The 27980-nt window shown below is 44.7% G+C and overlaps 2 protein-coding genes and 1 long non-coding RNA gene across 8 annotated transcripts in view; 2 read left to right on the forward strand and 1 right to left on the reverse strand.

The window, feature by feature from the left end:
• MSANTD3 (Myb/SANT DNA binding domain containing 3) overlaps nt 1–5118 on the forward strand; it is a 22114-nt gene extending 16996 nt beyond the window's left edge. For all 4 annotated transcript variants that reach the window (XM_078061523.1, XM_036074125.2, XM_036074127.2 and 1 more), the window contains one exon: nt 4459–5118. In XM_078061523.1, the coding sequence (XP_077917649.1) occupies nt 4459–4868 (410 nt within the window). In that variant the 3' untranslated portion in view covers nt 4869–5118. The remainder of the gene's footprint in view (nt 1–4458) is intronic.
• The window catches only part of LOC118524116 (uncharacterized), a 26864-nt gene extending 808 nt beyond the window's left edge, over nt 1–26056 (reverse strand). Inside the window, exons 1-2 of the long non-coding RNA XR_013443779.1 lie at nt 25936–26056; nt 25307–25427 (exon numbers count right to left, since the gene is read on the reverse strand). This is a non-coding gene — a long non-coding RNA (uncharacterized LOC118524116). The remainder of the gene's footprint in view (nt 1–25306; nt 25428–25935) is intronic.
• The window catches only part of TMEFF1 (transmembrane protein with EGF like and two follistatin like domains 1), an 87200-nt gene continuing 85258 nt past the window's right edge, over nt 26039–27980 (forward strand). For 2 of the 3 annotated variants that reach the window (XM_036074119.2, XM_078061522.1), the window contains exon 1: nt 26039–26375. In XM_036074119.2, coding sequence (XP_035930012.1) covers nt 26180–26375 — 196 coding nt within the window. In that variant the 5' untranslated portion in view covers nt 26039–26179. Of the gene's footprint in view, nt 26376–26499; nt 26636–27980 lie in introns of those variants that run through there. The other variant, XM_036074122.2, reaches the window with a different exon arrangement.

The raw sequence follows: 27980 nt of genomic DNA on the forward strand, positions 1-27980 counted from the left end.
ATTAAATAATGTAAATATTTATTAATAAATTCCATTATTAATCACTTTTTAATCCAATCCTCTTCTTTTGGGGTGGGAACTCCAGTACAGAGACTGAGTTATACTTCTGGTCATGGCACATTAACATCATTGGTCTGTGAAAAGCCCCTTTTTTGTGTTACTTACATGTTTATTCTCTTGTTATTTATCACTGTTAACCACGTTCATTCTTTTCTTCTGCCTCCTAATCATTCCAGTGTACTTGTGTATTCTCTCACATGTTCTTGAGAGCAGGCTTTGGTGTTTTGAGTGAATATATTTTAAATTTACATAGATTGAAAATTGTGCTATAGATACCATTCCTTTTTTTTTGGCTTTTTTTCATTTAGATTTTTTTAAAAAGATTTATTTATTTATTTATTTGAAGGGGAGGCAGGGGGAGAGGGAGAGAGAGAATCTCCAGCGGACTCCCTACTGAGTGCAGAGCCCATCATGGGGCTCAATCCCATGACCCTGAGATCATGACCTGAACTGAAATCAAGAGTCAGATGCTTAACCAACTGAGCCACCCAGGCGCCCTTCATTTAGAATGTTTTTAAGATCTATTCCCATTGCAGTGTGTAAATCTAATTTGTTTGTTTTAGTTGATGCACGATACTCTGTAGTATGCACTCACTGCATCTTGTTTATCCATTTTCCTAGTCAGTCCTCTTTCCTTTGTTCTGTGGAGAAGGGCTGGGGTTTGGCCTGTACACAGTTTCCTTTCCATCCATATACTGCCGCAGTAGGTATTTCCTGCTGATATTAAACTTACTCCAATTGCCCAAGTGGAAGAATACCTCTGAGTGTTCTCTGCTCCCGGGAAAGCCCTTAGGCCTTCCGATCCATTTTGTACAAGATTGAGTTGTTTTCTACTTGGGGTGGCTTTGTTTTACCTGGGAGAGAGATTACATGGTGTGTGTTTGCAGTGGGTTGCCATGCCCAGGATAGTCTTTCCAATTAAGAGAAGATTCTCCCCATCTGAACACTAGCTTCCATTCATTGAAGCTAATATTTGTTTGAAAGTTAATTAACTACTCCATCAGGCTCCTCTAGTTTTAAGCCCCAGCTTCTGCCAGAGTTTTCTTAAGAGGCCTGGATTTTTTTTTCTTCTTCAAAATTTATATGTTAGCACACATTCAAACTAAAAAAGGATAGTTTGAAAGTAGTCATTTCTCTGCTCCCAGACGTGGCCGTACTTGTCTTCATGTTCACAGCTCTATAGAAACAAATTTGGAGATCAAAATTTGGAATAGGTGCCCGTATTCTTAATAGTAGAGCGTTTTGTAGTGGATATGACTTGGAGGCAGCATTTTTAAGATGCATAAGTGATCAGCTGAGCAAGTGAAGTAGAGAGAGGCTGGGTGTTGTAGTAGTGGAGCTTGGATTTTGGCGTCATGCAAGACCTGGCTTAGAGTCCTGGTTCTTTCAATTAGCCAAATGACTTGGGATATTGTGTTTGGTTTTCTGTAATAATACCTCCCCCTCAGAAGGTTGTCTTACAACCTTAAATGAGGTGATGCTGTAAAGCACTAGCCTCGTGCCTGGTTCGCTACTCAGAAAATGGTAGCTGCCTTCATCATCATCATCATCATCATCATCATCATCAGACCCCTAAAGCCTGGAATAGTTGAGATTAAAAATGAGAATTTAGAAACGGGGAGAGATGAGCAGCATCATGAAGGCATGAACTTTTTTTGTTTTTTTAGATTTTATTTATTTATTTGACAGAGAGAGAGACACAGAGAGAGGGAACACAAGCAGGGGGAGTGGGAGAGGGAGAAGCAGGCTGTCTGCTGAGCAGGGAGCCCGATGCAGGGCTCCATCCCAGGACCCTGGGATCATGACCCGAGCCGAGCAGAAGGCAGACGCTTAGCTTAATGACTGAGCCACCCGAGGGTATGAACTTTCAAGATTTAGAGAGCATACAAAACTATCTGCTGGAATGGAATCACAGAAAAAAGAGGCTAGAGGTATCAAAAAATGTCTCTGTGTCCAGCTTCAAAGAAGACACTTTGAGATCTAAGACTAGACGGGAAGCAGATGAGGTAATCCTCTTTATAGTTGTTTACATCCGAGGGACCCTATTCTCAGGGCGAAGCCTCTCCCATTTTCTTGTCCTTGCCTTGGCTCTCCACCAGAACACTGTCCTGTCTACACAGTTGTGCTGGGTTGGGAGGGATGTGACCCACTGAAACCAGTTGATTCCCACACACTTCTGACATGGCCAGCAGTGTCCAAGCCCTGTAGTGGGTTCTCCACAAGGATGAGTAAGAGCCAGGTTCTGTCTTCAAAGTATTCAGAGACTCGAAGGGGAGGTAGTTAAGCCACCAGTTTTAACAAGTGCTCTGCCAGAGGTGGGCTCAGGAGGCAGCAGGAGCGTGAAGGAAGGACATCTAATTAAGGCCACAGCCCTTGGAGTTGGGAAAGATTCCTAGGGAGACATCTTCACTATCTCTGGATGACACAGAAGTACTTTTAACCTTCTCTTTCAGAAGCGAGACTTCTACCTTTCCTTTAATCTTAATTAGGGACCGGTTATGGTTGTTACCTAACCTGTTGGAGTGAAATAATCTAAACAGTAGCCATTTCCCTTTTATTAACAAAGTATTACGAGTTAGGTTTCCCCCAGTAGCCGTTAACATTCCCGGCATCCCATCTTCTGGAATAATGGAGTGGACGTAATAATGTAATCAACTCCGTTAATAAATTGATACTATTTTTCTCCAAGGAGACAATTCTCATTATTGGAAACATAAAGCTTCCCAAGAAAGCCTTGGAGTCACAGCAGGAAGACTCCATGGGTTAGTGGAGTTAGTGTCTTCCTTATTGAAACTCCTTAATTGATAAAATGTCGTGGCCCCATAAAAATACTAGTGCAAATGTATAAGCTCTTCTCCCTTTGTGTTCAGAGCTTCGGCCAATAAATATTTACTAGGCATCCTCTGTGTACCAAGCAAAATAATTGGTGCCCAAGGATAAAAGAAATGAATAAGGCATGGTCCCAAAGTAATACTGGGATGCGGTAAGTGCTGTAACAGTAGAGTACTTGTAGAGAAAGGAGAGATCTGGGGTTTCATGGATCCTGAACAAAGTACGGGTTGGGGGGAGGCTGAAAAGGAGAGTCTGGAGTAAGAGCACAGGTTTGAGGGAGTGTGGGGTCTGGGGTGGGGAGGCAAGAGAGATGAATAGTTAGCCCAGCCTCAGGCTGAAGGAACAGAGACAGAATTGTGAAAAAGAGCTTGGCCTTTATTTTTTAAATATTTTAAAAGATTTTATTTATTTATTAGAGCGAGGACAAGTAGGGGGTAGGAGCAGAGGGAGAAGCAGACTCCCCTCTGAGTGAGAAGCCTGACGCAGACTCAATCCCGGGACCCTGGGATCATGACCTGAGCCAAAGGCAGATGCTTAACTGACTGAGCCTCCCAGGCGCTCCATTTTTTTTTTTTTTTTTTTTTAAAGAGAGCATGGCCTTGAAAGAATGTGAAGTTTGTGGTAGGATTGTAGGGTGCCCAGAGTATTTTGAAGAGTAAGTCAAGAAAGATAAAGGAAGGCCAGAACAGATTATGAGTGTTCCTTAGGGTGCAATGAAAACAGAGCCAAAGATGGGAACCCCAGGGGAATAGTAAAGGTGTGAGGAGGAGTGGGTGAAGCAAGAGTCTGAGTCCTGGAAGGAGGGTTGAGGAGGAGCAATCAGAGGGGAGGTGTAGAAAACTTGAGCAGAGAGCCATGGTACAGAAGTAATAAATTTCAAGATTGTCAAGTGCTAGGGAGAGGTTACATAAGAGGGGCCCTGAAAAGTATCTTTGAGATCTGAATATTGACCCCTAGATGGCAGTGCTAGAGGTAACAGCCAGATATCTGAGATTGCAGATGAATGGTGTGCTGGGAGGTTACGCCGGGGAATGTAGACTCACCTTTCTGGAACATCTGTAAGATGGCTATCCAGGATTAAGACCTGTGACCAGAAAACAGAGCAGCAGGACCCCCGTGGAGATTGAACATAATACAACTTCACAGCTGGATGAGAGACTGAGAGAGGGCGATCAGACTGAGGGAGAACTTAATCTGAAAACCCACTGTTGGCCTCGAGTGTGGTCTTCTGCTTACTCTGAGTTGTGCACCCTCGTTGAGAACTTAGATCAACATAACAAGGTCTCCAGTTCTTTATCAGCACAGTCTCGGACCACTGTTCCCGGAGTTCACAGTTATAGACATGACAGGACAAAACCCTTTATCATGACTTTTGAAGGGAACGTTGGTTTTAATTTGAGGGTTTTTCAAAATCCAGGCATGGCAAGGGTGCCCGTAGACATGCAGGCCAATGCAGACGCCGTTTCGGCTCCATCCTGTGACGGGGGACCTGTCATTTGAAATAGGATCGATTTACTCTCTGCCTGTAAAATCTTTGAACGTATGTTTTCTGCTACTGTTTTTCAGAATCATTTGCTGTTTCAAATAGAGAACTGTGCGATGATGAGAAAGAGTTCATACATTTTCCAGTGTGTGAGGGGACCTCTCAACCTGAACCCTCGTGTTCAGCTGTCAGAATCACAGCCAATAAACACTACAGGAGCAAAACCTCTCAGGAAGGTGCTTTAAAAAAGATGCATGAGGAAGAACACCATCAACAAATGTCCATCTTACAGCTGCAGCTGATACAAATGAACGAGGTGCATGTGGCCAAAATCCAGCAGATAGAGCGGGAGTGTGAGATGGCAGAGGAGGAGCACAGGATAAAAATGGAAGTTCTCAATAAAAAGAAGATGTATTGGGAAAGAAAACTACAAACTTTCACCAAGGAGTGGCCTGTCTCCTCATTTAACCGGCCCTTTCCCAATTCACCCTAAGACTGCGGGGGCGGCTCCCCTGTAACCGATCCGGAACGTGAACTCGCGGTCAGGAACTCGTAACAGAGCTACAACTAGGAAACTTAGAGTGGTAGTAGTCTCGTATTTAAGAATACATTCAGGTGAACAGCCGCACCCCGTGTCCCCCGTCAGTGGCAAAGAAGCTGTTCCAGTCTCCTGAAAATGATCCCTACGAGTGCTAGAATTCTGAATGTAATGTCTCTTAATTAGAATTCAAACAAGAACCATGTGCGAGTGTTGTTGTTGTATTTTTTTAATCAGATTGCAAGTGTGACTATAAAGAAGTGTGGCTGTTTTTTTTTTTTTTTTTAAGTAGACAGCAGAACTTTTCTCTCCAAATGAATCGGCTGCTGTTGAAAGCGGCTGAGAGCCCCGGGAGGCCACACGTTGCTTCTGCGGTGGTAGGGCTGTTGCTCAGAGCTCGCTGGAGGTCTTTAGGGGACCTCCCTGAGAGCCACGCACACAGCACCTCTTGTTTTTTTGTTTTGTTTCATTTTTGTTTTTGTTTTCCAGTGGCGTTCTTTGAGTGGCTTTCCCGATTTTAAACAGTCCAGCATTTGGAAGGATATTTTCTAATGTGGCTCATAAGCTGCCTTTGAAGGCCTTTCCCCAAATAGTGGCTCCAACAGTGGTAGCTTTGGTGGAACTAAAGCTGTAACTGCTTTGAGGGAGACACGTTCATTTAGATTTCTACGATCTGTCATGTCTCTTTTATTAAAAGATAAGACTTGCAATTTTATAGTCACACTGCGTATGTTTTTTAAAGGTGCTGCCTCCCCCACTGTGCTCGTTTTTTGCTTTCCTTCTGTAGTGTCCTCCCAACTTTGTGCTACTGAGTTAATGGTGCCCTGTTTTTAATCTCCAGCCACCTAGGGAAAGGCCCTTCCTTCACCGTGCTCATGGTGCTACCCAACAGTAATGCGATGTAGTTTGCATTGCACAGTTAGCACTGGGCTTCTTAAGAACCCATTACCAACGTCCAAATATGGATGGGAAAATGGATATTTTGGTTGAGTTGTGATAGAGCTTCTCCTGTAGCCTGGTGTTAAAAACAGTTCTGGGACGTTGGGCACGGCAGTCGCTGGAACAAGCAAAGTGACACCACGTGCCAAGGCAGGTCAGCAGTTTCTGAGTGTGAAATGTCAAGGCCATGTGGTGGGAAAGAAAAGTATGTGTGGCAGAGGCTATGTCGGGAGTGCAAGGCTAGGAGTCAGGGCCTGAATTCTGATCGTGGCTCTGCCTCAACGTGCTATGTGACCTGGGGTAACTCCTTTTAATCCGTGGCTCTGGTCTGTCCTGTCCAAACGACAAGGAGGTCGGTCTGGATAATGTTCAGAATCTGCTGCAACTCCTAGACTGGTATGGTCTGCACAGCCTTGGATGGGTACCGCTAAGATCACAGTTGTCCAGAGGGTAGGGGCCAACAGGGAAGAATTGATTACTGCATTGGCTCAGCTTCCAGCCCTCATAATTTTGTATTTGGGTCCCAGGGACTGTAAGTTGAGTAAGATAAACATACACATGTTATTGATGCACTGCATAAAACTTAAGTGGATATCAGTTTATTCTCTACTCTGATATTTTAAATATCTTAGAGGAATCGGTGATTTGAAGAAAAGGTGTGAAGACTAGTCTTTGAAAGGAAGGATCCTTTTGAAAGGATATGTGTTCTTCGTTTAGTTTTTACCAAATGGACCCTTTAGACAAGACACATCTGGATAAAGTCCCAAGCTTAAATGGTTTATGGGAGACAGGACTTGACTCTTCATGCCCTCCCACCCCCTCAGGATTAGGGCGGGGAACAGCAGGCCCTCAACACAGATGTGAACTGAGAGAAGTTTTGCTTTGCTTTACCTACTGATCCATCTGGAAATCTTGTTAATATGCAGCTTCTAGAGTGGGACCTGAGATTTTGCATTTCTTACAAGCCCCCAGGTTATGCCAGTTCTGCCTGCCTGGTCACCACACTTCCGTGTAGCAAGGTTTCAGAGGACTCTCTGAAGTTTTTACTTATTCTCTCCCCGCCCCCCCCAAATTGGGTTAGGTATACTTTGTGTAGAGCAGTGTGCCCGATACTATCCTCTCTCAGAATTTATCACTTAAGCACACAACCATGCAGAACACAACACAAAACATGCTCACACACATAACGAAACTATAAAAACATGGAACTGATTCCTAACCAAATAAAGGATAATGAAACCAGAAGCCTAAAGCACCTTGCTCTACTGTTAATGGTATTTATGAGTCTATAACAGTAGTTTTCAACCTGGGCTATGCATTAGAAATAGTATTTTATAAATAATTAGTCCCACCTGGTCCCACTCCCAGAAGATTCTGATTCTGTTAACCTGGGTTGGGGCCTGGTCCTCCACATTTTTTGAAAACTTTATTGGAGATTACATCATTGGGACTGAGAACCAATGGTGTAGAGCTCACAGATATGTCTCATTTGATCCTTAATCTTGTGAGGTCGTGCAAAAGTGAGGAAATGATGCTCAGAGAAGAATCATCTGGTACCAAACCAGTAGCTAGTAAACGGCAAAGCAGAAGCTCAGTCCCAGGTCTCTCGACTCCAAAACAAATAGTCCCACCTGTCTACCCGTCCCATCCCTCAGTTATATCAAGGATTTGTTTTATCCTGAGAGCCAGATCACCCCTATAGTGTACTTTGGTGTCTCCATTCATGGACAGGTACATGTTCATTTCACTGTTGAGCAGCTCCTTGCCTGAGGTGGAAATGCAAAAGCATTTCTTGGTAGGTGCTTTAGGGAACAGACAAATTTTAAGACTGTTCACCATCCCCCACCAGGCCAAATCATGGACACAGCCCAGTAGGGGAGGTGAGACTTGTACACAGCTGTCCTGGATGCCATTAGTGCATGCCTTCAAGTGCATCTGCAGCTCAGAGCAAATGGCACTTCCTCCAGGAGGAAGGAAAGCTTCCTGGAGGAGGGGCATCTGAGCTAAGTTCTTTAGAGCTGGCATTTGGACAGGCGGAGATTCAGAAAGAGGAGAACCTTTGCTAGATGCAAGGTCCTGTTGAAGATTCAAGATGATGAGACCCATAACTGGGCGGCAGTGAGAACATGGTGAATTTCCAAATTGGGCAGTAGCATGATCAACACTGTGCTCCAGGAGGAAGGTGAGAAGGTGCAACTGAGTTCAGAGAGGACTGGAGCCCAGAAGATGAGGTAGGAGGGTCTGGCCCTGGTTAGGATGAGATGATAGGAGGATCTAGAGGAGGCTGTAGTCAGACTGAGGGAGACCAATGTGAAGGGCACTGCAGAGGTGGAATCTGTCAGGCTTGGCAGTTGATTCCTTTTGTGGGAGAGGAGGGGTGAGGTGTTAAAGCTAGATGCCTGGAAGAATAATGTAGCCGATTGAAATAAAGGCAGAAAGGATGCATTTCTGGCTCTGACCCAACCCAGGAGAGGCCGAGAGATGAATGAATGCTGTTGCCTGCCACTCAGCCTCAAACGCGAGCACCTCCACCCATCTCTGCTTTGCTTGTCCCCTCTTCGCTCTGACTTCTGCCTCTTCTCCCTGTCCATCCGACACTTTAGCCCCTCCTTGGGTCCTTGTCAGCCTCCTCATTGAGTGCTGCCTCTGCCCCCAGTACCTCCATTGCAGTGGGTGGTGCATGTCACCATCTCTTATAATGGCTTTGCGCTAGAAAGATCAGAAAAGGTTTTCTCCTTAGTGTCCCATGTTGTATAAAGGGGCATTTGCTGATAGGGGCTGGCAATCCCCATGTATGCCTAACACAGCCCCTTTACAAAAGTCAAACATGGAATCCTACCCTGTTATGCAACAAAATTTTAGGGGATGTTTTAGGAATTTTGCAGAGAGAATCTTAAAATGCACTGGCTTTTTTTTTTTTTTTTTAGAAGAAGAAGAAAGAGAATAGAGGGAGGGGTGCCTGGGTGGCTCAGTCGTTGGGTGTCTGCCTTCGGCTCAGGTCATGGTCCCAGGGTCCTGGGATCGAGCCCTGCATTGGGCTCCCTGCTCCGTGGGGAGTCTGCTTCTCCCTCTCCCACTCCCCCTGCTTGTGTTCCCTCTCTTGCTGTGTCTCTGTCAAATAAATAAATAAAATGTTAAAAAAAAAAAAAAGGGAAGAGAATAGAGGGAGAGAGGTGGTGTGGTGGCTGAGTGCATTTGAGTTGTCAACAGCCTCTGCAGTGTCAGGTCAATTACATCAGCACTTGGTCTGGACCAGGGGAAAGGAATGGCTCTGCCTCCTGGGAATGTCGGAAGGACCTGATAATTTTATTTGGCAAAGCCACCAGGAATGGTTCTGTAATGTCATTGCTAAGAATTACCCTTTTAATAGCATTTCTGGATGTCTGAGCTTTTCAGATGGAGTGACACTTCTTTTCTGCCATGGGTTTCCTTTGTGTTGGGCTGCTTCCAGCTGGTCCTCCTGTTCTTCCTCACCCTTGCATTGATATCAGTTCATATTTTCTGTCTTTTGCCTTCCCGGCCCTGTTCCTCCAGCCCCTCCTGCACCCACAACAACTCCCACTCTCCCCTGTTTTAGAGGTGGAGTCACATGAGAATGTGTGTGAGGGAAACACCTGCCGAAGGGCAGCACATTCAACATCTGGTATCAACAAGGTAGAGTGTAGCCTTAGACTAGCCAAACTATGGACAACTGCTTCTGGGCTGCATCTGCTACTTTTGTGTTGGTGGGACTCAGAAGTCATGGGAAAGATCACCAGTGATCCGTGACAGCAACAAATTCTTTTCCTAATCGTGCCATATATTATGCCCTTCAACACAATCTATTAATCTTTGCCTCCATTTCTCCATCTGTGAAAGTGGTGTAATACTTATCTACCTCCCTTAAATGTTGTGAAGATTAGTCTTTGTTAGTAAAGCACTTTTGAAATAAAGAGTGATGTAAAGCATTTTAACATTGTTGTCATTGTGATGTGGATGCCCTCCTGTAGAGAGGCTGCCTTCTAGGGGAAGTACCCCAGGTACACTGTGGTTTAGGAACACTCAGTATAGAAAACTTCCATTAACGGATCCAAGAGTGGGATTATTTTCTTTGTGAAAAATTTCAACATGACATTTCTTCAACAGCCCTTTGGTGCATTTAGAATGAGATTCAATTTATAGAAGAGTGATTGAAGTAAGATTTTTAAAGAACATATCTATTGAACCTCCATTACCCACTATAACTGTTGGGTTTGCAAGCTGACTGTTACCCTAACAGTGCAGTTTATCATCACTGGGTAGAAAACTTCTAATCCTACATTCTCCAGATATCCAGATTATGTGTGAAGGTTTTCTCACTGTTGCCACTCCTTGGAATGAACAGAATGGTGATCCCGCTGCTTCTGAATGAGAGGATCAGAAACTCTAGTTCTACTTGCAAAATGCCCTCAGAGCACTGCCAGTGTGTGTGTGTGTGTGTGTGTGTGTGTGTGTGTGTGTGTGTAAGATTAACCATGTACCTTCATTAAAGGGCTCAGAGTGGGAAGTTCTCTATCCATAAACATGGACTCCCTTTCTTAACTCCTGGTGACTGCCATGAGATTTAATTGGGTTCTGGTTTGAGTTTTCTTTTTACGGGTTTGTTGGGGGGAAAAAATTCCAAACCTGTTATTTGGGAAGTTGGTTATTTTTAGTAAAAAGGGTACTTGTTACAGAGAAAATACTGTAAGTAGACATAGAAGTTAAGGTTTCAGTTTTTTGTCCCATCTTCTGGTTCAGCTTCCAGAGTTAACCAAGAAGTAAGCTCAGAGGTTGGCGCTCTGCTGGTGAGATGCATATGGATCTAGATTCTTATCCTTGAGTCTCCAAGAGTATCTTTGGATGGGCTAGTATTAGATCCTCTGCAGGACTGGAGGGTGGTCAGTCCAGCCACTCAACCACTGGGAAGTCTGGGGGGTAGCTGGGCAGATCTACTCTAATGTGGTCACTTTGAGCCCCAGGCTGAAGGGGCAGGAGCTATTATTCAGGGGAAGCTCTTCTCATTGTGATGGCAAAAGTACAAGAAGACAAGCCCAACTGTGGAAGCACATTTCAAATTTCAGTGTTAAATCTGCTAATATTTCCTTGGCCAAAGTCAAGGGGAGGGAAGTAGAGTCCTCCTAAGAAGGTGAGGGGAAGAGGTGAATATTTTGAACAACAATCTAATCTGCCACAGTATCAAAGGGAACCCATGGAATACCAAGGAGTTGAGATAATATAAGTCAAAGAACAGAGCATCTAGGAAGAAATGCATCCCTGTTTTTCATCTTCTACTGAGGCACCCCTTCCTTACTTCTTTCCTTCGTCTCTCTTTTGGAGGAGAAGGCTTTAAAACAGTGATGATAATAAGTAATAGGGATGTTGGATTAAATGAGTAGTATGTGTTTAGTTCTGTGCATTTAGAACAGAGCGTGGCACATAAACACTAAGTTTTAGTCATTATTATTTTCTCTCAAGTTTATATGGCTTCTACATGGGGCCATAGAGATTTGAACTCAAGTGGCCTGGAGCTGGACCTCATGCTTTTAGGAATCAAAATACACATGGGGCGCCTGGCTGGCTCAGTCAGTAGAACATGCAACTCTTGATCTCGGAGTTGTGAGTTCAAGCCTTATGTTGAGTGCAGAGATTACTTAAAAATAAAAAAACCTTAAAAGAATCATAATACACAGACTTTCTATTCAGAGCCTGTGTTCAAATCTTAGTTTTGCAGAGTGTGACCTCCTGAATATCAGACTAATCAATAATACCCCAATAATGTCCCAAGATTGCTATAATGATTATATGAGAATACAAATATGGAAGAGCCATATAAACTATAAAATTAAAAATTAAAAAAAGGAGTCCCTAAAACTCTCTTCTGATATTCTGTATTACAAGAGAATCCCAGACTCTCTTCTGACATCACAGAACTTCCTCTTAGTTTCTCCTTCCAGCCTCCCCTCTCCGACACTCCCTGAGTACACTCATCAGTCTCTGTTTCAGAACCTGGCTCAGTGCATTACTCCCATTCATCCCTCTAGCTGGAGTCTACCAGCCTCTCTACAACCCCTTCCCATCACCTATGCTGCTGAAGTGTCACCCATTCTTCAAAGTCAAATGACACAAGGACACACCCCTGAAACCTGGGCTGTGCTCCCAGGTTTGCTGGTAACTCATCATACGAGTGAGGACAAGTTACTAGGTCTTTCTCAGTATTAATTTCCTTGTTTGTAAAATAAGGACGTTGGAGGAGAGGATTTCTAAATTCCCTTCCCCTGTTCTCATTAGTCTAATTCTCACGTTAAACTAATCTTTTCAATTTACTGCATGTAACCCAAATTTTCAATTTAGCATTCTCTTTAACAGATAACCTGCACATAAATGGAATTCAAATACTGCATCCAAGGTTGAACGCTCCATTTGTAAAAGTTATTGATATTAGGATAATGATTGTACTTAAATTGTTTCTAAAACAATCCAAGTACAGGGGCGCCTGGGTGGCTCAGTCATTGAGCATCTGCCTTCGGCTCAGGTCGTGATCTCAGGGTCCTGGGATCGAGTCCCGTATCGGGCTCCCTGCTCAGCGGGAAGCCTGCTTCTCCCTCTCCCACTCCCCCTGCTTGTGTTCCCTCTCTCGCTGTCTTCTCTCTCTGTCACATAAATAAATAAAAATAAAAAATCTTTAAAAAAATAAAAATAAAACAATCTAAGTACAGTCAGCACCAGAGCTTCTATATAATGGTCACAAAAGGGTTGCTGCTTCCCAAAATGTAATTTTCCCAACAAAATGTAATTGGTACTGTTTCCTTTAGCTTTCAAGTTGCCCAATTCTATAGATGATAGAATACTTCTGTTTTACAAATTGCCCTCTTCTAAGGCAATAATGTGTAAACTTTTGCATATGTTTTTAAAATTCCTATCAGTTGATTTCGGGAGATGACATCCCTTGTAAAACCAGGGGTGTCTGAAACCTACTTCAAGTGAAGGAAGGAAGGGAGTTAGCATTTATTGAACATATTCTGTAGGTCTAGGCACATCTGTATATTATTTCATTTAATTCTTAAGGTACTCTGCAGGAATAGGTAATATCTTCTATATTTTATTTTTTTAAAGATTTATTTATTTGAGCGGGGGAGGGGCAGAGGGAGAGGAAGAGAGAGAATCTCAAGCAGACTCTCTGCTAAGCACGGAATCCGACACGGGGCTTGATCTCAAGACCCTGACATCATGACCTGAGCTGAAACCAAGAGTTAGATGCTCAGCCATCTGAGCCACCCAGGTGCCCCTCATCTATATTTTGAATGAAATGAAGATTGGAGAGGTTAAGTGACTTGTTCAAAATCACATACCTGAACTGTACACTTAAAAATGGTTAAAATGGGGGGCGCCTAGGTGGCTCAGTCAGTTAAGCATCTGCCTTCAGCTCTGGTCATGATCTCAGGGTCCTAGGATTGAGACCCTCGTGGGCTCCCTGCTCAGCGGGGATTCTGTCCCTCTCCTTCTGCCCCTCCCCCAATTCGTGCTCTCTCTCTCTCTCAAATAAATGAATAAAGTCTTTTCAAAATGGTTAAAATGGGGGCGCCTGGTGGCTCAGTCAGTTAAGTGTCTGCTTTCAGCTCAGGTCATGACCCAGGGTCCTGGGATGGAGCCCCACATCAGGCTCCCTGCTCAACAGGGAGCCTGCTTCTCCCTCTCCCCCCTCTGTTTGTGCTCTCTCTTGCTATCTCTCTTTCTCTCTCAAATAAATAAATCTTTAAAAAAATATAAAATAAAATATAAATTAAAAAAATAAAAATAAAAAAATGATTAAAATGGTAAATTTTATGTCAGCACAATAAAAAAGAAAAACCAATTACATAACTAGTAAATAGCGCAACTGGGTTTAGATACCTCAGTATGCTTTGATTAGTCTATTTACAGCATGGGAGAAAATAACCAACTTTGGTTATGTTTATCAAATATCTGCCGCCACTGAGGAGACAGAAACAAAGAGAAGCAGAGAGAAGAGCTAAGTAAGGTTAAAGGTGTCAGCAACAGCAAGGGTGGTAGCCCAGTTCTGTTGGCCAGCAAGCTGAGAATCAGGACCAAGGCAAAAAAGAGAGGTCACCATGTAGATTAGTGTTTCCCAAATATTAATGTGCATGGGAATCACCTGAGCATCTTGTTGAAATTGCATTCTGATTCAGTAAGTCTGGGGTGGAGACAGATTTTGTATTCCTAACAAGCTCCCAGGTGCTAGTGATGTTGCTGGTCCATGGGCCAAACATTGAATAGCAAGGATTTTAGATCATAGTAACCTCCACGACAGCTCTCTTAAGTGTGGTTTTCAGATCCCTCACACCAGAGAATCTGGGGGTGCCCTCACCCCCAAAGCAAATTCTGGGACCAGCCCAGACCTTCTGAATCAGAATCCCTGCAGGCTGGACTGGAAATCTACACTTTTAACAAGTTGCTTGTTAGGTATAATAAAATTCCAGAACCGCTGCTAACAGGACATCACCATGGCGCGATAACACTAATCACTTCACATGCATACTCGTCTCCAGTTGATAAAGCCTCTTCACATCCTGTTTCTCCCGTATCTGTACAGCAGGATGATGAAGGCAGTACCACCACCCACAGTGCTGACAAGGAATCTCACATATCCTGTGGTTAAGTGCTGGACCCAAAGGTCCTCTGACTCCTAGAAAAGTGTTCTTTTTATTATTTTGTGGCTCTCTCTCCCACTTTACCATATCTTCACTTATACTCCTATACAAATTAGAAGTTCTTTTATGTCTAAAAAGCTTTGCAGAGTAATTTTCTTGCTATGATGCTTTTAAAGATTTCAATCTAATTTAATTTAGCACATTAAGAAGCACAGTTTATGCTTATAAGCATAAAGCTACCCAAGGTCATGGCAAAAACACGTGTTTGATGAAGTAATGAAGAAATAGACTGCACTGAGTTTTTTAAAAATCTTTTTTTTTTTTACTCTCCACCTAGATTTACCAATTGTTAACAGCTTTTCTCTCTTTCAAGCACTTGAAAGCTGCAGATATTATGACACTTTGCCCCTAAATTATTCAGCATGCATGGACTAAGGATAAGAACATGCTCCTACATTACCACAATCCCATTATCACACCTAAGAAAACTGATATTAACTCAATAATATCATCTATGTGTAGTCTACATTCAAATTTCTCTAGTTGCCTTGAGAATGTTTTTTATTGCTGTTGATTTTCTTAGAGTCAATCAAGGTTTATTACATTTGGTTGTTTTTGTCTTTTTAGTCTAATTTAATCTAGAACAAACCTCTCTCTTTTTTTGTTTTTCATGGCATTAAATTTCTTTTAAAGTCCAGGCCTTGTCAATGTGCCTTACATGCTGGATTTATTTGATTACTTCCTCATGATTAGATTCAGGTTAAGCCTCTTTGGCAAGACTATCATGTCAATAATGTCATGTACTTCTCATTACATAATTCTGGGAGTCACATGGTCGAAAGCTGCCCCACCATTGGGGAAGCTAAATTTGATCACTTGGTGAAGACAATATCTGCTAGATCACTCCATTATAAAGTTATTTTTTTTCACTCACAGTTAATAACTTATCTGTGGGGTGATACTTTAAGACTCTGAATATTCTGTCCCCAACAAACTTCCACCCAATGGTTTTAGTATCCATAAATGATCATCACTCTGATTAGTTATTTCATGGGGAGTGCAAAATTATGATTAAATCAGTCTTGACCATTTGCCAGCATTCATATGGAAAGAAGGTATGCCAGATCTGAGAAAAATCTGAATTTAGTTCACACTGGCTACTCAGAGAGCAAAGGGTCCACTTTGCCCCAACCTTCTTAAGGAGCTATCTTCCTTAGAACTCTTCTGCTGGAGGTGCGTAGTAAGAGAGGTAGTTTTTTCTTTCTTTCCCCCCGCCAATGTTAATAAATGCCCACCTGAGAGAAAGGGCTCCTAACTTCCTTCTCCTAAGCACTCCTGCTTCAGATTGTTTCTCTGGTCTCTGCCTCTGGTGCTATGGATCTCTCCTGGGAAAAACACATGTTTTCTCTCCCCTTAACATCTGTGACCACTCTTCCCAAATCTGACCCCAAATTTCTCTGTAGTAGGGACTTGGCCAGTAATCTGGCTAAGAGGGAAGGCCAGGGTACTTGATTTGAAGCGGTGTCTATTACATATATTGCATGTTTTAGATCAGTTAAAAAAAAAGTAACTTTGTATAAAAGGGAGAATGCAATTGCCCACATCAACCATGGTGATGAAGGTTGGGGTAGAAAGGCTAAGAGGGAGCTGATGGGGATCACAGTGGGGCCATAGCTGACTTAAGTTACCTTTTGACCCAGCCACTCCCCCCACCCACCATCCCCACTGCACCCCTACCTTCCTTTCTCTTTGGAGAACATCAAAGCCAGGATCCAGGAATTTCCTCGATATCTCAATACCATATTTACAAACGCACACTCGAGTCAGCCTATATTCTCTCTACCTTCCCTCTTATCCATATCTACAAATGCACACTTGAGTCAGCCTATATTCTCTCTACCTTCCCTCTTATTACAAAGAAAGTGTCTTCTCTCAAGTCAATCCCTCCAGTCTTTGCTTTGAATTCCACCCCTTCCTATCTTCTCAAGTATCTTGAAATCATCCTCATCCTACTACTGATTATCTTTTACTCTATGTTGGGTATTCAACTTCCCCCACCCCACTGGATCTTTATCATCATTGGTTTTTTGTTTTGTCTTGTTTTGTTTTTTGAAAGAGAGAGAGGGAGTGTGAGGGGGCAGGGAAGGGCAGAGGGAGAGGGAGAGAGAGAGAATCTTAAGCACACTCCATGTTCAGTGTGAGCCCAACCCCAACACAGGACTAGATTTCATGACCCTGAGATCATGACCTGAGTCGAAACCAAGAGTTGGATGCTTAACCGACTGAGCCACCCAGGTGCCCCATCATCATCGTTTAAATATTGTACAGTCTCATCTTACAAAGTCCCTCTTCCACCCACAGTCACCTCTAGCTTTGTTTTTCTTCACAGCCAAGCTGTCTAAATGTTCTGTATTCACTTCCTACTTCCTACTTATATCTCAACATGCTCTAATCTGGATTCTACCCTTACCACTTTACCACTTAACAGGCTCTTGCTAAGATCACTGAGGACTTCAAGTGGATATATCCACTGGACACTGTTTAGTACTCATATTGCTTGATCGTTCAGCAGCATTTGACTAGTTGACCACGTCCTGCTTCTTGAAACACTTTTTGTGTTTCCCCATTTTCCTCCTAATTTTCTGGCAGTTCTTTCATAGTTCCTTCCACTGGAGTTCCTCAGGGCTTCAGCCTAGGCCCTCTTCTCATATCATAGTATCTCCTACACTTTTAAGTCATCACACCCACTTCCATGACTTCAATTAATTTATCCTCTAATGACTCCCACACTTCTATGTCCAGTGTATATCTCTTAAGAACACCAGATTTATAAATCCACTGGCTCGATACAGATGCCTCACTGGCCATTCAGACTCTGTGAGCCTACAACTGAACTCATCATCCTCTCTCCAAACCTGCTTCTTCTCCAGAAATGGCTATTTTAGTAAATGCCACTGAACCAAGGGATAACCCTGGCTTGACACTTTTTCCCCACATCTAGTCAGTCACCAAATTCTGTTGATTTCCCCCCTTAATCTAGTTCATTTACTTGTTCCCATCTTCCCTAATCCAAGCCACCATCATCACTCACCTAGACCACTGCAATAACCAAATAAATGGTTTTCTCAGGTACACCGTGCCTTTCTAGTCCACTCTGTACACTGCAGCCCAAGTGATTTTTTTCAACAGTATCACTGAGATATAACTAACATACCTTACGGTTCACACCTTTAACTAAGTGATCGTTTTAAAAACACGAATCTGAGCAGGCAATTTCCTGTTTATAATCTTAGGATGGATCCTTGTTCTGGCTTGAAAAGCCCCACGTGATCTGGCCTGTGCTTCCCGAAGTCTCCAACCTCATTCTTCATGTCATTTGCCTCCTCACTTTCCAAAGCTTCAGCCACAGCTGCCTTCTCTGCTTGTAAACTTGCCATATTCTTTCATTGTTACATGTTGAACTTTCTTCATGGAATACTGTTCCCTTTCTACCCCCTTCCAATTCTTCAGTCTTCCAGCCTTAGCTTACATATCACTTCTTTGGAGAAGCTTTCCTTCATACCCTCCACCCCTGGTGTGTGAGGGATCCCTGTCTGATGCTTTCACACATGCTTTGCAAAAACCCTTCACAACTGTAATTGTTTGTTTAAAGTCTGACTCCCTGTTGGACTACAGGACAGGGACTGTGTCTATCTTGTTCACCTGTGCATCCTCAGTGGCTAACGTGGTTGCCTGGCATGTAACAGGCAATCTCTAAACACTGGTGAATGAATGTGGGATGAATGGAGTTACTGTCACCACTCTCCGTGCCCTGCCCTGCTCCCTGCTCCCACTGTTGTTGAAACCACCACTATCAGAGCTGTCCTAAGTCTCCTCATGATTGCTCTGTGTTGAGAGAAACAGCTTCAGAATGTGGTCTTTGTTTCACCTTTATAAGTTCCTTAATTAGGAACCCAGACTAAGTGCCAAGTCTAACTGTATTGACCCTGATACGGAGTCCCGAGGCCATCAGACTGTAGGAAATAATTTTCAACCAAGAGCCAAGGAAGAAGAATTAGAAAACAGTTGACTCCATTTAAGCTCACATGTACACATACAGATGAGTTGCTATATACAGTGCACAGATACATACATGTAACTGTGCATGTACAAACACAGAGCCCAGCTGTCACACTCAAATATGCATACCTACGCGCTTTCACAGAGGCAACCTGATATATATTCATTCCCTACATATGTACACAGAGAGTAAAATGACATATGCTTGGCACTTTTGCATATGTACAGAGGCAAGCTGATATACTCACTACATATGTACACACACAGGCAAATGACATATGTTCTATACATATGTATACATACAGAGGCAAGCTGACATACTTAAATATACAGTGGTAAAATTTCGTTATTTAACTCCATTGGACTCACTCTAATTCCTCTATGTACTTAGCTCTTTGCTTTATCTCTCTTTCATGCTGCTTAGCTCAGTGGATGCCATTCTTAAGTTCCCAGACTCTTAGCTGTAACCTCATGTCCTTCCCTTTGACCCACCTGGCTATTTGTCACCACTTTTCCTCCCAGTAGGTTGGCTGCCTCTACCCGTCAGCAGGCTGCCCTCCTGCAGGTCTCTCTAGCAACCAGCCAGCTCACATGAACTGTTTTGACTGCTGACTTTAACTCTTTGAGTTTTGTTTTAGATCATAGGCTTTCGTGTCAGACAGACCTTGACTTGAGTACCAGTCTCACTGCCTACTCACTGTGTCACCTTAGGCAGATTATTTAACCTCTCCAAATCTCAGTTTTCTCAGCTACAGAATGAGGATAATAATAGCACCTTCCTCATTAGGTTTTTGGGAACATTACATTAGATAATACACATGAAGCTCTTAGCCTAATATATAAATGCAGTTAATGGCTACTGCCACTAATAATAGCATTTATTATGTGCTTACTTTGCCACTACTTTTCCTACCCAACTATTTATTGAGTACTTATAATGTACAAAGCATGATTCTAAGCATTTTACCCATACAAACCCAATTTATCCTTACAATAACCCTATGAAGCAGATAGAAATTTTATCTCCCATGTTACAGATTATGAAACTGAGGCAGAGAGAAGTTAAGTAACTTGCCCAAGGTCATAGAGCTAGCAAGCGACAGAGTTAAGATGCAAAACCAGATGGTTTGGTTCCAGAGCTTACACTCTTAATGACTATGCTATACCTCTTACTACCATTTATGTGTGATTGTCTTTGTCAGAGAAGGTATTTCTTTGGTACAATCCTTTATGAGTTAAACCCTTGGAGAAATTTTTGAATTGCAGCTGAAAACTTCCATTTGCTGAAAGATGGAGAAAAATCTTTATTCTGTATTCAGAGCAATACCGAACAATTGAATGACAAGAAGACCTGCAGGAAAAACCCAGCGATGCCTCCTCAGTCTCCCTACCCACTCATAGGGACTGTTTGGGTGAGATGCTTTTCAAATTGGCAGAATTACAGTGGTGAAGCCTGTTCTTCTCCAGGCAGAGTGAGGCTACTTCTCTGGATTCCCATAGCACTTTTTGTTCAGTTATCTGTAACCCTTGCCTCCTTGGCTTCTGCCCATCTACGTAATTGAGGACCATTAAGGGGATGTGGGTAACAATCATAGTGCTTTCAACCAGAGTAGTAATTACAAGCAATGTAATCACATTACTGTAATCCCTGACTGATCACAAGAAGACAAAAGTCTCCTGATATGCTGGCAGGGGGCTCAGGATTGTTTGTGCACACTCCTTGGTGGCTGCCGTCTTAGTGGTGCCAATCTTTGCTCCATTTTGTATCAGATGATGACGCTTCTCTAGCTGCTGGCTCATGTTAGTGATGTGGTGGAGCTCTGGAGTCAGAGTCTGGTGACTCCAACTTTCTAGCTTTGTGGTTTGAGTTGTCACTTAACCTCATAAACCTCAGGTTCCTAAGTTATAAAGTGAAAATAATGTCTACCAACAGGGTGGGTGGGAAGATTAGTGACAACAAATACGAAGTGGCTGGCAATACCTGGGATGTGGTAGGTCTTCAGTGAGTTATAGTTGCTATTATTATGGCCTGATCCAACAATTATTCTCTCCTACCAGTATTATTATTATGGGGTCTTTTCACTAGACTGTAAGTTTCTTTTTTTTTTTTTTTAAAGATTTTATTTATTTGACGGAGAGAGACACAGCAAGAACAGGAACACAAGCAGGGGGAGTGGGAGAGGGAGAAGCAGGCTTCCTGCCGAGCAGGGAGCCCGATGCGGGGCTCGATCCCAGGACCCTGGGATCATGACCTGAGCCGAAGACAGGCGCTTAACAACTGAGCCACCCAGGTGCCCCTAGACTATAAGTTTCATGAGAAGCAGGGACTTTGTTTTGTTCACCGCTGTTTCTCTGCATCTAGAACAGTGCCTCCATCATAGTAGGTCCTCAGTAAATATTTGTTGAATCAATGAATGATGTTTAAAACAAGCTGACCTTGCTCTCTGTCTTTACCACACTGGCTGGCATTCAGACCCTTTTTACTCACAGGCATTTGCTCAGGAGGTTCCCTCTACCTGGAACACTCTCTCTTCACTTGGTTAACTTCTACTCAACCTTCTGATCTTAGACAAGTGTCACTGTAACAGGTAAACCTCTGACCTTTCCCTTCATAGCATTTATCAACATTGTTGCAATTTCACTTTTATTTGTAAAATTGGTTAATATTTGTCGGTAAACTTCATCAGGACAGGAACCAGGTCTGTTGTGCTCACCATTGTATTTTCAGGGAGGAGTAGGAGTTCAGTACAAACTTACTAAATGAATGAATGACTTCACTCATTCTTTCCATTTTTTGAAAAGACCGCTTACTCTAGGAAGGGGGGTCCAATTTCTCAAGATGGGCCAGAGGTCAACCCAGGCTTGTGTCAGTGCTGCATCATAAATCATTCCAGTGTTTCTGGACTGAGCTCAAGTGCTGTGACTCTCTCCTACCAGGGCCAATTTGTCAGTCCCAAATTGTCTCATTACCATTTATCAGGGCTTCATTATGCAGCTAGACCCTCCAGCAGGAGGTCCAGAAAAGCCAGAATTTTGGCCAGCCTGTGAGTGTGGCGTAGGATTTGCCATTTACTCCTCCCCCACCCCCATGCTCCATTTCTATTTGGTGTTTATCACCCTGAGTTGTAATCATTAATTTTCAGAGTTCCTCCCACTCTCCCCCCAAGACAGGAAGGCAGAATTATCTTTTGCCCCCCAAGGCTACTGTGGTGCCTAGCTACAGTGGATGCTCACAAAGATTTCTTGAAGGAATGCAATGTTTTCCATGAACGAAGCCTTATTGAAGACAAAAACCGACTCATAAGAGAGGGCACTACCTTTTGCTTTTAAAAAATTTAAGGGCGCCTGAGTGGCTCAGTTGGTTGAGCAGCTGCCTTCGGCTCAGGTCATGATCCCAGGGACCTGGGATCGAGTCCCATGTCGGGCTCCCTGCTCAGCGAGGAGCCTGCTTCTCCCTCTCCCTCTGTCTCCCGGCTTGTGCTCTCACTCTCTCTCTGTCAAATAAATAAATAAAAATTAAAAAAAAAAAAAAAAAAAAATAATTTAAAAAAAAATTTTAAATCTGAGCCAATAAATCTCTCTCTCTCTTTTTTTAAAGATTTTATTTATTTATTTGACAGAAAGAACGAGTGAGAGAGGGAACACAAGCAGGGGGAGTGTGAGAAGGAGAAGCAGGCCTCCCACCGAGCAGGGAGCCCAAAGTGGGGCTCGATCCAGGACCCTGGGATCACAACCTGAGCCGAAGGCAGACGCTTAACGACTGAGCCACTCAGGCACCCCAATAAACCTCTTTTTGAGTTAATCTGGGTTGGGTTTTCTGTTACTTGGAACTGAAAACATTCTTTTTTCTTTTTTTTTAAATAAAGAGAGAGAGGGAGGGGGTGGGAGAGAGGCAGAGGGGGAGAGAGAGAATCTTAAGCTGGCTCCACACCTAGTGCAGAGCCCGACCTGGGGCTCGATCCCACAGCCCTGAGATCATGACCTGAGCTGAAATCAAGAGCAGAACGCTTAACCCACTGAGCCACCCAGCTGCCCCAGAACTAAAAACATTCTGACAGAGCATAAATAATGGCATTCAAGTAGAGGATTTCTGATAGATCATTGTTCAAAAATATTCACTCCCTATTCACTCCCTCTCACTCACCTCCAGAAGAATAGAGTACCCTATTTTCTTTGGGTTCACCTATGAGAATTGATTTAGTCAGTGGGATGTTAGCAGACATGTACAAGCAGGGGTATGAAAAATGCTTGCACAGTTGGTCATGCCTCCCTGCACCACTGCCAACTTCATAAGAGTTCCCCCTGGGCAGCTGCTGCCCCTTCAGTTGGGGCCCCCAAAAGAATAATACTGGAGAAGATCAGAGCTCAACCTGCACACAGGAGTCAAGCCCAGCTGGACCTGCAGCTTGAGGCAGAGCCATTCAGCCAAGCCTAGCCTAGATTCATCAACCCCCAGACCTGTGAGAAATGAATGCTTATTGTGGCACACTGCTAAGGGTTTATGGTTGTTTGTTATGGAGCAATAACTGACTGATCAACTTTAGGTCAGGGGTTTCCAAACTGGCAGTGCATCTGAGTTACTAGAGAACTTTAATATAAATAAGGGGTACTTGAGTACTCTCCCCCTCCAAGCATGTCTGGAGTGGTGTTCACAAATCTACATTCTTTTAAAACTCTCTGGGTGACGGTGCCTGGGTGGCTCAGTCATTAAGCGTCTGCCTTCGGCTTGGGTCATGATCCCAGGGTCCTGGGATCGAGCCCCGCATCGGGCTCCCTGCTCCGCGGGAAGCCTGCTTCTCCCTCTCCCGCTCCCCCTGCTTGTGTTCCCTCTCTCGCTGTGTCTCTCTCTGTCAAATAAATAAATAAAATCTTAAAACAAAAAAACAAAAAAACCTCTCTGGGTGATTTTCATGTAGTGAGTCCCATACTCTTTTGCTATCTAACATTTTGGGGTCACCAATATTAAAGCATGTGATGGGGGTTCTATCAGATGACCAGTAAGATCTTTCCTCTCTGAGACTGGATGATTGAAATCAGAGAAATCCTATTTCTGAAGTAGAGTCCTTTTCAATTTGACAACTTTTGAGAAATCTGAGCTGAATTTTTCCTATCTAATTCGGAGAAAGATGCAGATGTAAATTAATTTGTGATTTATGGCCACAGGGTTTTTGCTTTTTATTTAAAGGTTGTCTCTTCTTAGTATTTCTGCTTGGGCTATGGGTAGCAGTCAAATGAAAATTAAAGGCAGAATACTGAGGGGTGGGAGAGCCAAGACAGAGGGCAGGAAAGAAGCATAGAAGAAGTCAAGATGAGCAGAGAAGCTGTTGAAGAAATGCTTTAAGAAGGAGCCTTTAGCTGTGGCTTAGCAGTAGGAACCCGGGATCACACCTGAATCAGAAGCCAGAAACTGAATTTTCATTGTCACAATTGCCATGCCACTGCTAACAGTTTAGAGGTTTGAGGCAAATCTTAACAAAATGTTAAAATATGAATTTATATAAAAAGCATGTTGAAAATATAATTTAAAAGAAAATAGAGTTTTAAATTATAACAATAAAAATTTTCATTGAAAAAAAATTCAGACAATACAGAAAATATAAAGGAAAAGTGCCAATTACTCATAAGCCCACCTTTCAGAGATAATCACAGTTAATATATAGCTGTATATTCTTCTTGACTTCTTTCCTAGGGATGTGTACACACACACACACATATATTTTAGAAATATAGGATTTTCTTAGACTCATCAGTATCCTGCTTTTTTCCAAGTTATCATCATAAATAAAACTGCAAAATATTCCCTGTACAAAGAGGCACCATACCTTATTTCCCACAGATGGACATTTAGATTATATTTACTACTATAAAAAAGTCATAATGAACATCCGTATATACATTTTTGTGTGCTTGTACAATGATTTCTTTAGGATAAATTCCAATACATGGAATTCCTAGATTTAAAGGGTAAACATATTTTAAAGGTTTTTTGATATATAGTCAAATTGCCCTCCCAAAATGTATAAATTAATAGTGCTAGGTTTTGTTAATTCTTTAAACTATTGTTAATCATGTTCAGGAAAAAAATCTTGTGGTTTTAATCTGCCTTTTATTACTAGTGGGTTTAAATGTCTTTTCATATATATATATTATCTGTATTTTATGTTAAAAAGACAAGTCAGTTTCTCATTTTTCTGTTATGTCAACTTTTTCTTCTTGATTTATATTCTTTATATTAAGTATATTGTCTCTTATTCACACTGAAAATATTTTCCCTGATGTGGTTCTGCTTGTGATGGCTTTTCACACATTTTAAAATTTTGAGTCAGATTTATCAATTTTTCAATGAGATTAAAAAAATTCCAAGGTGAGAAGCAGCATAATCTATGAAAAAGGCAGAGGACCTTCGAACAATTCAGTCCAGAATCTTACTGCCTGAGGTTGGGTCTCATCTATCATGATGTGATAGGAAGAGCACTGGACTGGGAGTCAGATCACTTTACCTCTCTGGGTCCCAACTTCCCCATCTGTGGAATGGAGAGAAGTATGAAAACTCCTTTGCAGGGCTGTAAAAAAACTGGAGAGAATGCTCGTAAAGAGCTTCGTCTAGGTCTTGCATATGGCAAATCCTCCCTCTGTATTGTTATTAGTGGGAGTGGGCAATATAGACTTTTAAAACCGTATTTTAAATTCAGTTGGTGTATGTAGGAAAGGGGTGGGGGTGAGGAGCCTAGAAATTTAGCCATTTACCTCATCTCTAAGAATTGCACAGTTGGAGTCGGAACTTGGGTTCCAATTCGAGTCCTGTCCATTTCTTGGTATGCGACCTTGGACAAGTCATCTTCACCTCTCCGCGGCTCAATTTCTTCACCTAGAAAATAGATGTATAATTGACCACCTGCCCTTCTTTCCCAGCCCGGCTGCTGGGCGAAGGAAATGCTTCAAAACCACTTGCAAAGGGCGGCAAAAATGTCTGTCAGGGTAGTGCCTACGGAGCATCCCCGGCACCCGCCAGCCCCCCACGGCCCAGCCGAGGAGCACCCGCGACCCCCGCCCTCGGCGCTCCCGCCCCGCCGCAGGAACAATAGCTCCCCCGGAGGCGGCGCCGGCCGCGGGCGGGGGCGGAGCTGCCGACGCGGGCGCTGGGGGTGTGCGCGGGGCGGGGTCGCAGCCACCCCTCCCGCCCGCGGCTCTGTCACGCGCCCCTCACCGGGCGGGCCGGGGTCTTTGTGACGCGGTGGCGACGACCGCGGACACAAAGGGAAGGCGAGCGGCGAGTGAGGGGCTGGGCCTGCCCCCGCCCCGCGACCCTCGCCCGCCGCGCGCGCGCCCGTTCACGCCCCCAGCCTCGGTCTCCCCCCCCCCACGCGGGCTCGCACCCTCGCGCGCACCCTCGCGCGCCCGCGACCGTCGCACGCGCCCAGACTCTCCGACTCCGTCCCGAGCGCGGCGGGCCGGGGCCTGGCGGGCGCTGCGGGTGGGACCGGGATGCTGAGGGGCTGCTCCCCGGCGCAGCGGCGCGGCTGCTAGGAGGCGCCGAGGCAGCGGCGGGGCTCCCGGCGCGCGGCTGGATGCCCCGGGCCTGCGGGTCCCTGCGCTTCCCGCCGTCCAGGGGCGCTAGTCATGGGTGCCGCGGCCGCTGAGGCGCCGCTTCGGCTGCCTGCCGCGCCCCCGCTCGCCTTCTGCTGCTACACGTCGGTGCTTCTGCTCTTCGCCTTCTCTCTGCCCGGGAGCCGCGCGTCCAGCCAGCCCCCGGGTGGCGGCAGCGGCGGCGGCGGGGACTGTCCCGGTGGCAAAGGCAAGAGCATCAACTGCTCAGGTAGGAGCGGCCGGAGCCCGCCCCTGCGGCCCCTCCCTCCCTCCCTCCGCTGCCGCCGCCGCCGCCCTCCCCGTCCTGGTGGCGGCGCTGGGAAAGGCCCGGGCGCGGGGTTCCAGGAGAGCCGGGCCCGGCGGGGAGCGAGGGCGGAGGGCAGGGCGCGAGCGTGCCTTGCGGGCTCGGGGCCCCGCGTTGGGCATGGGGAGTGGCCGTGCGTGCGACCATGTGTGTCGAGTGTCTGGGCGAGAGCGGCCCGGCGTGCGGTGAGGTGGTGGGGACGGGACCCGGGGAGGCGGGGGAAGCCGGCTGGGGGTCCTGCTGTGACCGTGGTTGTGCACGCGGGAGAGCGTGTTTGTGTTGTGAAAGCTCAGGGGAGGCAGGGATTGTGTGTGTGTGTGTGTGTGTGTGTGTGTGAGTGAGAGACGGTGAGGGGCTGGGGGGGGCGAGCCTGAGAGCCAAGGGAGTGACCATGTGCTGGGGAGGTTCTTAGGACACTGGGGTCTTGGAGTGATCCTGTGGGTAAAGGGAACGGGTGGCCCAGAGGACGTGGATTGACTATGGTAGAAGTGACCGTGTGTGTGTGTGTGTGTGTGTGTGTGTGTGTGTGTGTATGTATGTATGTATGTCCTTTGGGTTCAGAGGTGGACTCTGGGGGCTTGGAGTGACCTGCGGGGTCTTGGATGTCAGTAGGGAAAAGTCTTGGGGCCCAGGAAATGACCCTGTGTATTTGTGCGTTCTGCATGGGGCTCGAGATACCCTGGGGTATGCATTGAGGAAGAAGGATGGAAGTCCTGGAGTGAACCCCGTTTGTGTCCATTCAGAGGGAGGGAGTTAGGGTGTCATCCCGTGTAGTGTTTGGGTATAGAAAGAGGTAATTAGATCTCAGGAAGTGCCTCTGTGTAGCTAGGTGTGACCCTGGGTTTTTAAGGTGGTGTGGAAAGAGGGAACCAGGTCAAAGAGAATGATCCTGTGCGCGTGTTTGTATGCTTTGCGGGAGGGCCTGGAGACTGGCAGCCCCGGAGCAAGGGAGTGACCTCTCCCCTTCTACACCCCCCCCCCCCCCCCCCGCGCTTGGAAACAAAGAGCCTGCTGGGGCTCTAATGGAAGTGACTGGCGGTGAGGGTATCTGGGCAGTAAAGTTCCTTCTTCCTTTCAAAAGGGGTCCCAGAGGAGCCCTGGGGCAAGGAGAAGCTTCCAGGTCTGATTTAGGGGTGGGTGGGTCCTTCTGGCGCTGGCCTAGCAGATGGTAGTGATCATAAGCCACAGCCTTGCTAACTTGCCTTTTATCAATTCTTAATTCTCCACTTGTCTTCTCTAAACCTAGGGGGCGGAAGAAGAGGTATGGTGGGGGGTGGGAGGGGAGGAGGAGGAGGGGAAAGAGGATGGGCTTCAGGCCACCGGGGGATCCACTGGCCTGCCAGCCTGACAACCTTTGTACCTTTGGGCTATTGAAGGGGCATTGTTTCTGGGGGAGTGAGGAGGGAGCAAGAGGGCCTCAGCACAGATGCTACCCTATGTGAAGAAAACCTTTGGCTTGCTCTTTAGATTTCAAGTTCTAAAATCTCTTAGTAATTTTCATAATGGTGTATTTTATGATAGGGGAGGGAT

The sequence above is a fragment of the Halichoerus grypus genome, chromosome 14 (genome assembly GCF_964656455.1).
Source record: "Halichoerus grypus chromosome 14, mHalGry1.hap1.1, whole genome shotgun sequence".
Taxonomy (NCBI): domain Eukaryota; kingdom Metazoa; phylum Chordata; class Mammalia; order Carnivora; family Phocidae; genus Halichoerus; species Halichoerus grypus.